The following is a 13,556-nucleotide window of genomic DNA, read 5'->3' on the forward strand; positions in this document are numbered from 1 at the left end:
AGTAGTAGTGATGGTAGTAGTGGTAGTAGGAAAAATGGAGGAGAAAGAGTAGCAGCAGTAGTAGCAGTAGTAGCAGTAGTAGTAGTGGTAGTAGTAGAGGTAGTAGTGGTAGTAGTAGTAGTAGTAGTAGTAGTTGTAGTGGAAGTAGTGGTAGTAGTAGAGGTAGTAGTAGTAGTAGTTGTAGTAGTAAAAGTAGTGGTAGTTATGGTGGTAGCAGTAGCGGTGGTGGTGGTAAAATTGGAGGAGGAGTAGCAGCAGTAGTAGCAGTAGCAGCAGGAGCGGTATAAGTGTTAATAGTAATCGTAGTCAAAGTTGTCACAGAAGTAATACTGTAAGTTTCAAATTCTGTGAGAAAACAGGTGTTGAAGTGATTCACTTTTCATTCCTGATCATTTTCTCAATGGCGAATTGCATGGCATCATTGAGGCATCATTTCTTATTCACCACAATAGTGGAAGGATTGCTAGTAGTAGCAACAGTAGCAGCTGCAACTGTACATTCATGTAGACAATATCTAACGTGCTTTACTTTTCATTCTCTTTCTGTCTTTGATCAATGGTGCAGTTGGTAGGGGGTCACATGACATCATCAATTCAGCATTCAAGATTCACCACAGCCTCATCAAACAGCACAAAGATGGCCGCGTCGCATTGAGTCGCTCCCTCTACAGTCCAGATGCCACTGTAGATACATCGACAATAGAGGGCGTCCTGACGCATGCAGCTGTTCACATGGACCTAGCTATGTATCGCAATTACCTGGCTGCATCCGTCGCTACACAGGGGATGTTATCCCTTTCTTTCTGTGGCTTGGACAAATGCTCTCAAGGTGATTTTTCTATTGTGAATATTTTATTCAGTTTGTGTGTTTCATTATCATACACAACCAGGGGGGTGTCTCACAAAGATATAAGCATGACTTAGAGTCGCACTTGCCTAGTTGTGTGCAGTATAAAAGACATCACTGCATTGGTCAGATCATGGCAACTCAAAGCTTTAAACTGAACAACGAATCCCAAGCACAGCGAAGGGTAAGGATTAATTGGCAGATCCTTAAGTGTGCTCCCAGGAGAACTAGTGTTTAAATGGAGTTCTTTCTAACTTTGAAACAGAAACACTGTGATTAATGCATATTGTAGAATACACTGTGGGCAACCAATAAGCCAGTTCGTAGTTCCTTTCTGCGCATGATCAAAAGATTCTACGCATGATCAGAGGAAGGTCATTTGTACTAAAGTGACATGGTGGTTTAAAATCTAATGATATAAGCACCAACTTTGATGTCTTGATTTATTCATATATTCTTTTGAATTGTGGTTTTTCATTTACATCCACAAAAAAAAAACAACGCGTCCACGAACGACTGGTATTCACAGTTTGCCAAGTACATTGTGCAACATGCTATGATGTGCATTCAAAGTAGGAATGCAACAAATACCTTCATAAAGTGTTCATTGGTGTGCTATTCTACTCACCTGGTCTATTCAATTTCTTCATCCTGCTATGTAAGACAAGCTTACATAATATCTTGCTTTGAAATCTGCCTATCATACTGAAAGAAATGAAAGGTCATTTGACCAAAATTGTCCATGAAGTGACTACGAACTGGTCTATTAATGGGAACATGTGATGTCACAATAAGGGGGCAATTTGCATGTACATATTTTGAAACTCGAGAATTGTATGACAATTATAACAAAAAATGTTTGGTTCAACCAATATTTGATCAATCTTTTGAAAGATATATCACCCCTCCGTAACAAACTTCTTTTAATAAGAATGGAAAAAAAAAGAGAAATAATAATGAAGTATTTATGAACATGTTTACAGTTAAATTAGGGAAAGAAATATATTATCATCTGCCAATTGAGATAACAAATGAGATATTGTATTTTAAACTGTCTTTTTGTCCAAACTAAGCATTTGAGGTTCGTGTTTTTCAGTGTTGATATTATCAATAGGCTCAGTAATGGTATCCCAGCTATTACCCTCTTCATTCATTTTATGATATGCTACTCTGTACAGGAATTTCTATCAGTATAATAGCAGGAGCGTTTAAATTGGCCCCTGTCTTTGCCTTCAAGATCAGGGCCCCGTCTTACAAAGAGCTGCGATTGATCCGATCAATCGCAACTATGGACGGCCAGCAACATCAACATATAAAATACATGTTTGTTCAAAATTTGTTCTAGATACGAATGTGTATCCATAAATTCATTGATTTTTTAACAATTTGGTGTGCTCTCGTTTGTTTACAAAGGACATTTCACAAATTTCCTGTAGAAAAAATTATGACTCTGATGGATTTCCATTGAGTTACGATTGATTGGATCGATCGTAACTCTTTGTAAGACGGTGCCCAGGACTCCTGCATACTGCATGTAATGTATGGATGTGAATATTTAAAGCCAGTATGATTATGATTTTTGTTATGATGGTACCAACATTCACACAAACTCTTGAATCAGATTAATGATTGCCACATGAAACTAGAGTACTCTGTAGAGTTTATTTCAACAATTGACACCCATTAGAAATAATGATAAGTAATTACATGTATAATCAGCTTCTGTTAATGAAACATTGATGGCAGTTTGGGCACCGTCTTAAGTTCAATATCATGATATTGTATTGTATAATGCAGAGCTGCCAAGTAGTACGATTTTTCCGTATTTAGTACGTTTTTGCAACCAAAATACGGCAGTACGTTTTTTGTATTAAAAAAAAAAATAAAATAAAACGTACACAAATATGGTTATTAGATCAATGTAATTTCAGGTAACTTGTTTTTTTTTCAATCATTTTGTAAAAACCAGGGTGAGATATACACAAGTTTCAATTTTTTTTTTTCATCTGCAAGAGCAGTGCACATTTTAGCTTGCATGCAGCTTGAGCGCCGTGATGGGCGAGTGCGCCAAGCATTTTATTATGAAATACACTTTTTTGGGGAAAAATACAAAATATTTATCTCACACGGTAAAAATACTGATTTTGGGGGATAAGAATACTGAAAAATGCAAAATACAACTTGGCAGCTCTGATAATGCTGTAAAGATTGATAGGGGTTTAGTACCAGATGGTTTTGCTTTATTAAACATATATGCCAGTTATGGTAATAATCCCAAAAATAAGTTCGAACAGAATCCAATTTAAAGACCCTCAACATTTTTATATGTATGAATAAATACTATACATGTGCTAAGTCATTCTGTATAAAAATCTGTAATTGCTGAGTAATTGACAGAAGAAGCATGGCCTTCAAGCCATATGCCGGGGCTTTTCCAAGCAATAATGATACTGTCCCACATGTACTTATATGTGTTGGCGATCTTCTCTGTGATCGTTTTTCAGCTTCGATTTCATGATTTCACAAAATTCAGTTTATGTACTACCAGATCTAGATCTATGGTAATATAGCGACCCTTGACCTTTGTTTTACAAACTTCTATCTCATGAAATCAGTGCTTACTGCAACTTCTTTCCTCTACCAGTATCTTTAATTTTGCTTATTTTAGCTAGGTAATGAAAATTGAATTGAATGTAAAAATTTATATCTATTTCATGATTGTAATAATTGAATGATAGTCATTCGAGACATATAATATATTTAAAATAATGGAGACTTTCATTTGTTTTGCTTTGTTCACAGATGAGCTTTATGAGCAGTATCAGTTCCTTTTCAAGTTGTTTACTGAAGAATTTACATCAAATCCCATTCATTCTCAACAGGTATGAATTTTTATTCTTTTTCTTTACTTTTTGTGTACAAATGCCAGCTAAATTGGTTTTTATTACCCCATCTGAACTGCTTTGATATTTAATGTGTTTATTTTAAAAATTATGAAAATATTTTCAAGTTATTTAAATTACTTAGCACTGATTACAGCCCACAGATTGTGGTGTAAACATGATACAAATAATAATTATAACTCATACAGTATTTACCCAGAGAGCCACTTCAACCATTAGCTGATTTTCAAGCCCACCCTGCAAAACATATTATTACCTTTCTCCACTCACAAAAGTTGAGCACCTGACAAAAAGACCAAAGGTCCCATTTTTAAAGTCTTTATTATGACTTGGCAGGGGCTCGAACCCACGACCTCCCGTTCATGAGTCAGGCACTCTACTCTACACTCTTGAGAGCGTTGTTGGCTCAGTCGGTAACGCGTCTGCCTGTTGAACCAAAGATCATTGGTTCGAGTCCACCCCAGGCCGATGACTGAAGCCAGTGCTTTGTGTGTAAACGTCTCTCCCATGTTTCATAGATGCAGGCTATGCTACAATGGAAAACACTCCGTCCCTCGGATAGGACGTGAAATGGAGGCCCCGTGTAGAGGAGAGTCACCACCTTTGCACGTTAAGAACCCACTGCACTATTCGTACAAGAGTAGGGGGGAAACCCCGGTGTAGTGGTCCACCTGCACTCCTCCCAAACAGTTATATCTGGAGGAGAGACTTGCGGGTCATAGTAATTCGCCTTTTCGCCTCCCAGGCACAGGTGACGCCAAACATGATGAAATTTAAAACATGATAAAACCACTCAACATGCCTTGTATACATCCTGCTGATTAATTGTTCGACTCTTACCTTTTTTCCCCATTCAGAAATTCGAGCGCACTCTTGCCATATTTGTTGCATGTGGGACATTGGAGAGTGACAGAGGAGAAGTGAGAATAACAGCCAAAGGGGAGAGAGAGATTTCTTTCTTTACCGAGATGATGTCACCTTTTCTGCTCGGATACTGGGTAAGGTTTCTCACCTTTTAATATTAGACCAAGATTAGTGTAAACAAATCAGCAATTAGACCAAATTGAAAGTAAACCAAAATTGAGTTATTCCATGTGGTATTTAACTATTTCAGAAGTAGACCAACTGCTTGTAGGCCACGTGAATACACCCTGTTTCTCTTTATATAGAATTTAAAAGGCTAAGACCTGAAATAACATTCATTTCATTTAATCCTGGCTCACACCTACGCATTTTCAGCTGCATATCGCTGCATTGTGTTGCGTTTGCCTGCGTTCAGGCAATCAATAGTTGAATGCTAGCCCAAAATGCAAAGGTGTGAGCCAGGCCTTACATAACTACTTGATAATCACTTGATGAACAGAAGTAACCTTCAGGCCTGATATTTCAAAATCTTTATGGCAAAGCCACTTTTTCCCAGGGTACATTACATATTACATTCCAAAATAGGAAAAATAAATAAACAGGACGCAAAATATCCAATGCCAGTGAAAGGGGCATTGAGGCCAATCAAGCCCTTCAATTGGTATGAAATATTCTTTTGAAGACTCTCTAATGTGTTACATTGATAGCACATGGAGATCTACCATTTAACATGCTGTTTTATGAGATATTTGTTGTTTCTCTCATGTTATAGCTGGTATATGAGTCCTTACATTTTATTATGTTTTTTTTTGTTGAAATTGTTTGTTTCTCTGCTGTTAAAGCTGGTATATCAGTACATACCATTTAATCTGATGTTTTATGAAATATTCATTGTTTCTTTCCTTGTATAGCTGGTATGTCAGTATCTGATGGTGCATCCCTCATCGTCTCCTCAAGGTGTTCCTATCAAACAAATAGCTAAAGATATCCAGTTGAAGATAGCTACCATCATCTCACAAGGTAACTCACAACTTCTTATTGATAATTCCAATAGTTCCATTTATATGACACCTAGATAGATCCCTGTCATTTGAATGGTTGTTTGATATCGATCATTCAGCCCATTTTACAATGAAGTCATCTACCGTCCAATTTTGGATCAATACGATCTTGTCCATTGCAAGCACCACAAGTAAAACCACTCATATTCGCAGCGCGCATGTTTCATGTACGCCACGCGACCATCAACAGACCAAGCTCGCACTGCATGGGAATACGAAATAGAATCTATTTTTAGGTGTCGTATAAACCAAGTAATGAATGTTTGTGAGTGCAATGGACAGAATACTACATTCGGTGAAGCGTCGTTGAATGGATCATTTCATCTTTCACCTCATAAAGTATTCTGTCCATTGCACTCATAAACATTCATTATTTGTATATTAATTGTGGCCTCTTTTGCTGGTTAGCCCTCAAGGTGACATTTGGTTTGTTTTTTTCATAACTCTTCCACCACATAACAACTTGTTCTACTGACTAAGTTTGTCCCTCAACTTTAACTCATTCCCTCAACTTAGGGGTCATTCCTTGACTAATAACTTGTTCCCTCAACATGTAACTAATTTCCTTGACTTAAACTCGTTCCCATGACTTACTGACTTGTTACGTCCGCTTACTTATGGTGAGTCGAAAGTCTGGAAGGAAGTTAATAAGTTGAGGGAACAAGTTTTAAAATATTTTGTGTGCGCGTATAGATCCGATGAAAGTGGATTCTAAAGCGTTGTTAGTACAGTGGCAGATAAAAATTTTGACCAGCACGGGTATTGTGACATCGCTACTCAATGCATATTGACTTTCTATATAACGGAATTGTCACTTTTTCATGTACACAAAGACTATGAGGAAACAGAATTTTCATTTTTCAGACATGCTGAAACGGAAAAGGCCATTTTTAAAAAAGGAAAATCACTGTCCCTACAAGACCTGGGTCCCGTTGCATAAAATTTACCATTATGGTAACTTGCATGGAATCCTTGATTTTGATTGGCTGTTGATGAACGTTGCCATGGTAGTTACCATTAGATAGCAAAGTTATCATTATAGTGACTATATGCAATGGGCCCCTTATAAAAAATAATGCCATGCATTGTGTTCTTCCTGTATCAAGATGTTTGTGGAAAAAAGATCCTTTGCTAGGACATGCCCCACTTTGTGGACTAGCCTTCCTGAATATATCCAAACCTGTATCTCTGTTGAATCTTTTTTTTGTAAATGCTCAAAATATATCTTCTTTTTTAATTCTTACCTCTATGGGCCTAGAGCACTCCAAAGAGCAAATTTGATGCTGCTTAAGTTATTTTTTTATAAGTACTACTACACTGCAAAAACTCCGGTGTTGATTTAACACCAGCCTGGAATCTCTATATGTCCACACCAGAGAAGTATTGAAACAACACCATTTTGGAATCAAACCGATGCTGTTTTAAAACTAATTGGTGTTGTATAAACACCTATCTGGTGTTAGACTAATACCAAAACCGATGTTGTTTAACACTTCTCTGGTGTGGACATATATAGATTCCGGGCTGGTGTTAAATCAACACCGGAATTTTTGAAGTGTACTGCTTTGTGATAAATGAAGTTGGTCAATTTTATTTTCTTTTGATTTCCAGGTAAATTGCATCACTATGAGATACTCTCTTTGAATCTACTGACCAATGCATTGACTGCCCTTACCCAGATAGGAATCCTAGTCAGAGAAAAGAGGTGAGTGTACAATCAAGTTATATCCTCACAAGGATCCTGTATTATTAGTAATCAATTTCATCAATTTGTCTGTATTTACTTGTTCCAACTAAAACCTTGTGGTTCCTGCACAAAGTCTATGGGAATTATAGAATTATGTAATGGTAAATTCTAGCTGTGGTAGTGATCTACAATTGAGTAAGAAAAGAATCCAATAAAATGACCACTAAGTGTCTGTACGTATAAATTGAAAATAATTGTGCCAAATGATTCCCATAGAAGATGCATAGTTGCTTAGAAATGATTAGACGATAAAATAGGCGCTATAGTGGGGTGGATTATCATTATTGTTATAAAGTATGCATGGTATTACTGCTGGGCGGTAATGGTTTCCTCCATGTTATGATTGAGATAATACTGAGAAGTGATGACTCTCCTGATGATGAACGGGTACACTGCTTAAAATGTCAAGAATTCTCAACTCATCTATTCTTCTGCTCAAAGTTATCATTTTATATCTTTTTCATAGTCCTTTTACTGAATTCATCCTATTTCACAAAAAAGATACTTCTTTCTCCCATCTATATCTTTCTTGCCTTTCAATAACCACTTTTTTTATTCTACCTCCCAACATTCATTTTCAGGACTTACCACATGGTTAGTCTTTGGCAAGGCATCAATCCACTTTTTGCCACTCTCTACCCAGGTGTTAAATTGGTACCCATTATGATGTGAAAGTCTTATGTAGTATGTCTTGCCGGAATGCCCCTATAAGAGTGTAACTATTGTTATTATGATGGTGAACATTATGCCTCTTCTACGTTACTTTAGTTTGGCTTTGGTAAGTTAACATATTATTTTTACTTTCTCTCGTCGTTCTCTCCAGTAACAACGGGCCTCTCATCTCATGGTCTGCAGAGCCAGTATCTAGGATTGCAGACAAGATTAGTAAGTATCAAGGAAAACATTTTTTGTACAACCACCCCCAATTTTTTTTCAGATCTCATTTCACTTAATGAACTGTTCAAATTCATTGCAACCTTTCATATGAACTAGGCAACATAGACTTATGATTTCAAAGAGGTTCCACATGTAGCGGTTTAGACATACATACTTTGTAGAATTGCCTGTTCACAGTTTGAAACATTCACGTCGGTCAGTTCAAACCATAAATCATAAGTTGATTCTATTTTCAATGAACAACATTTGAATTTATTAATATTGATGATATTATTTTATTATATTAATTCACCTGACATGATACTATACAACATTAATACATCAAATAATTTTTATCACAGAATACATTTTTGTCTCGCCCACCAGAGGTGAAGGCGAGACTTAGGGATCCAAATGTCGTCCGTCCGTCCGTCACAAACCTAATGACACATAACTCCACAACCATAAGTCGCTTTTCAACCAAACATGGTTGGTAGATGGACTTGGGGGACCTGCATGTTATGCTGCAGTCGGAGGTCACATGGTAAGGTCAAAGGTCATTTTCAGGTCAACGTTAAAGTTTACATGCAAGACTCTCTTATGACACCTAACTCCGCAACCGTAAGTCACTTTTCAACCAAACTTGGATGGTAGATGGACTTGGGGGACCTGCATGTTAGGCTGCAGTCAGAGGTCACATGGTAAGGTCAAAGGTCATTTTCAGGTCAACGTTAAAGTTTACATGCAAGACTCTCTTATGACACCTAACTCCGCTACCAGTTCGTACCATACCAATGCGAGAGTCAACACAAAACTATTCTTTTGTTGTAGGCTTTATTTGTATTTCAATTTGGCTAAAACTATTACAGGCGTATGCTGTATTTCAATCTAAATATTATGTACATTGTAGACCTTTCCAATATATCATATTCATGAGTACACATTTGTCCCAGGGGCGGATATATATATATATATGTATATATAAACCCCTCAAAAAAAGTTTGGAAATCTGAGTTTGGCCATTAATTTCTCCCTACACCCGTTTTTACACAATGCATATTTGACATCATTTAAACGATAATCTAATTCTCTTTGAAATGATACCATGATTGTTATGATCATGCCATCACGAAAAGAGCAGGATTCAAAAGTATTCGATGATGTCTGAATTGAATAGCTGCAAACGAGCAAAAAAAGTTTGGAAATCTGAGTTTGGCCATTAATTTCTCCCAACTCCAAATTTTACACATTGCATATTCGATATCATTTTAAAGATCATTTAATTTTCTTTGAAATGATACCATGCTTGTTATAATCATGCCATCACGAAAAGAAAAGGATTCAAAAGTGATGGATGAGGTCTGAATTGAAAAGCTGCAAAACGAGCAGAAATAGTCATGGAGGGTCAATACAGAACATGATTCTTTTGTCTGTGTCAATAGAGATGAAAATCCATTCAAATCAAGCCCCTGCTTCTTCATTTCTTATGTTTTGTTGTGGTTTATATAGTGATGGTTTGTTTGTTTGTTATGTGTTTGCTTGTGCAGAGGTGTGTTTGATTCCATGTTAATGTTGAGGTGCATGAAAACAATTAAAAGAAACCGCTGAGAAACTCACTCATCACCACGGAAAAAAGAACAGTGACTTTCAATATTGTGTCATTTTGCAACTTTTGAATTTCGACCTTGCCCCACATTCCAAGGCACTGCAACTCCACGTGAACCATAATCATATCATATAGGTATCATTTTAAAGAGAATTAAATGATCTATTCATTGATATGAATAACACATTGATATTTACTAAAACCGAGGAGGGATTATCGATCAATATCAAAAGAAACCGCTGAGAAACTCACTCATCACCACGAAAAAAAGAACAGTGACTCTTAATATTGTGTCATTTTGCAACTTTTGAATTTTGACCTTGCCCTACATTTCAAGGCACTGCACCTCCACGTGAACCATAATCATATCATATAGGTATCATTTTAAAGAGAATCAAATGATCTATAATTCATTGATATTAATAACACATAGATATTTACTAAAACCGAGGAGGGATTATCGATCAAAGTCAAAAGAAACCGCTGAGAAACTCACTCATCACCACGGAAAAACGAACAGTGACTCTTAATATTGTGTCATTTTGGAACTTTTGAATTTTGACCTTGCCCTACATTTCAAGGCACTGCACCTCCATGTGAACCATAATTATATCATGTAGGGTATCATTCTAAAGAGAATTAAATGATTTATTCATTGACATTAATATCACATTGATATTTACTAAAACCGAGGAGGGATTATCAATCAAAGTCAGATTTCCAAACTTTTTTTGAGGAGTTTATATATATATATATATGTGTGTGTGTGTGGGGGGGGATGAGTTTGTTTGTTTGTGTGATCGAGCGCCTTTCGAACGTTGATTCATGATTTTGCCCCCCCCCCCCCCCTTCTCCCAATCTAAAAAATGGATCGACGCCCCTGGACTCTAGATCTAGAAATCTATATCCTAGCCCTAGGCCTAGGCTACTTAAAAAAAAACATTTAAAAAGCCCATGGAAGCCATTTTTTTATCACAATTAACATCTAAAACCTTTTTTTTTTTCTCTCTCTCTCTTTCGGTCTTTTGTATTCTTTATAATTTCTCTATCTCTCTCTTTAATCTCTCTCTGATTTTTCCCCACCGTCTCTCTCATTTTTCCCACTCTCTGTCTTTCTCATTCATTTTACCCAATGTCTGTCCGACTGTCTCTCTCTCATTCATTTTCCCCGTGTGGGTCTCTTTCGTTTTCCCCTCCCTCTCTCATTTTCCCATTGTCTGTCTCTCATTTTTCTCACTGTCTGACTCATTTTTCTCACCACTGTTTCTGTCTCGCTCATTTTATCACCCCCCCCCCCCTTCACTCTCACTTCTTTTCGACATCCCGCTGTACTTATATATGATTGAGCAACCTTTAATTTAAAAAGTACAAACAACCGCAGTCTAATGTACGTTGTAAGGTACATCATGTGCAATGTACTTACATATTTATTTCTGACCCAATACATGTAATGATAACATTTCTATATCACATCGCAATGATTGCCTCTTGACTGCTTACTGAATGCACCGTGTTCTAATACATTTTTCCATTTTATTGTTAGATTTGGATTTCACTCTGTAATAATTATTGAAGTTCTTCCTCCAGTTCAACCCAAGATGCTTAACTTAATTGAACCTCCTATTTATATTGAACTGCTATGAATCAGTTGTTTAATATATTTTATCAATAAACTGCTTGGTTTTCAGTGCGAATAATAGGCAGTCTAGCTGTATATACAAAAAAAAAATTTCAACATGTTTTTTATTAAGGATTTCATAGAAATGGATTACATAAACTCCAGATAAATACAAAAAAATACAAATCTTCATTCATTTTATATCAACAAGGATATGCAAAAAATATATATATATATATATTTACCAAAAACTGAAGCAAATAAGGACGGAATAAAATTCCTTAAAAATATACTTTTATATCTAAAAAACACTAACTAAACTGAGCCCCCAACCCTTTATGTATTTTAATAATAATTAATATTGAATTACTGAATGGTTTGCATGAAAACAGAAATCAACATACATGTATTATAATTGCATCCCATTTTACATCAAGCTTCAACATAACTTTACATAATTATACACACACTCACCTTAACACCCACACACACATGCACATACCATGCATACGTAAACAAACATAATATATACAAATCTGCATATGAACGTTTAAATTTTTTTGCGAAATAGGATACAGAAAGAAAACCTGCAAATCATATTGATACAAGAGAAGGGGAAATGGAAAAGAACTAGTAAAAAGAGGAAAGAAAATCATCAACATTCACGCAAGAATTCACACTCGCACCACACTAGACGAATCCCACCTGTTCACATTCAAATCTCTTTTCACCTTCAGTTCATCCCATTTCTGTAAATGTAAACTTAACTTGCCTGACTTCGTTGCCAGGCGAATGTCTCCCTCTATACAACCCGTAATATATTTTTGTATTTTAATGAATGACGGTACATGGCCTTCAGCTCTGGAATAGAAATTGCATATTTAATAAAAAGAATAACAGAATTGACACATTTGATTCTACAAGAATTTCCAGGTAATCCTAAGAATATTTTCCTCCAATTCAAAGTTCTTAATTCAACTAAACAAAAATGATCAATACAAAATTGCCACAGAGGTTTAACTTTTATGCAATCCATGAGTATATGAAAGTACGATTCAGTTTATGTACAACAAAACGAGCAGTAATTATCTCCCACGAAACCAAATCTCATTAAATGTTCTTTTGTATATATTGCTCCATGTAAAAGCATTAACTGAAATTCCCTTTGTTTTCTTATAAAAGTTGTACTCCTGATATATCCAAATAATTTACAAATTTCTACATCAGTAAAATTAAAATCACTGTGACCATCCTTGAGTGTTAATTTGTATAGTTCTTGTAGATTGGTAATAAACAAGTTATAAATTGTTTTTGATTTAATTACCTCAAAAGCTGTTTCCTGTTTTCCAATATTCATACTTATCCCAAAGTCTACGAAATCAATTTTTAAAACTTTATTGAACTATTAGAATTTTTCCAACTTGTTGGTATAGCGTGTACAATATCTATTATTTGGAGAAGTTGATTTGCGGTAATACTGAGATTTTGAAAAAAAGTCACAGTCTTCAAGTGGCCATTATCAAAAATTTGATCAACGCTAAATATTCCTTTATTGAAAAGATCATTGTCAAAAATCGTTTTACCTTTTATACAAATATGTTGATTATTGAATATAATAGGGTTAACCTCCTCTTCAGAATAACGATATTTCTTTAAGTCTTGCCAAGCCTTCATCATTTCTGAATAAAATTGTGGTATCCATCCTGCATCCCGTTCTCCGTAAAGTAATCGTTTAAGCCACATAAAACGTTGAGACTTTACAAACAACTTAAAATTCATCATTTTTAAACCTCCTTGTGAGTAATCCTGGTACATTATAATTCTCTTTATCCGATCTTTTCCTGACCATAAAAAATCAAAATAATGTCACCCCCTGTTGCACCCACAAATGTAATAACGCCCACAAATGTAATAACACTTTACCCACAAATGTAATAAATTCACCCACAAATGTAATAATGCACTTTACCCACAAATGTAATAATTTTTGATCGCCCACAAATGTGATAATGACTTTACCCACAAATGTAATAAA

General features: G+C 35.7%; 1 protein-coding gene across 5 annotated transcripts in view; it reads left to right on the top strand.

Moving 5' to 3' along the window:
• LOC135154767 (dihydroxyacetone phosphate acyltransferase-like) overlaps nt 1-13,556 on the top strand; it is an 88,571-nt gene that overhangs the window by 20,033 nt on the left and 54,982 nt on the right. For 3 of the 5 annotated variants that reach the window (XR_010294205.1, XM_064102582.1, XM_064102583.1), the window contains exons 9-14: nt 565-828; nt 3,649-3,728; nt 4,607-4,747; nt 5,525-5,633; nt 7,286-7,379; nt 8,245-8,306. Coding sequence is in view for 4 of the 5 variants with exons in the window: in XM_064102582.1 (XP_063958652.1) it covers nt 565-828; nt 3,649-3,728; nt 4,607-4,747; nt 5,525-5,633; nt 7,286-7,379; nt 8,245-8,306 (750 nt within the window). In the remaining variant the exon portion in view is untranslated. Of the gene's footprint in view, nt 1-564; nt 829-3,648; nt 3,729-4,606; nt 4,748-5,524; nt 5,634-7,285; nt 7,380-8,244; nt 11,623-13,556 lie in introns of those variants that run through there. The other 2 variants (XM_064102580.1, XM_064102581.1) reach the window with 2 other exon arrangements.

The sequence above is a fragment of the Lytechinus pictus genome, chromosome 7 (genome assembly GCF_037042905.1).
Source record: "Lytechinus pictus isolate F3 Inbred chromosome 7, Lp3.0, whole genome shotgun sequence".
Taxonomy (NCBI): domain Eukaryota; kingdom Metazoa; phylum Echinodermata; class Echinoidea; order Temnopleuroida; family Toxopneustidae; genus Lytechinus; species Lytechinus pictus.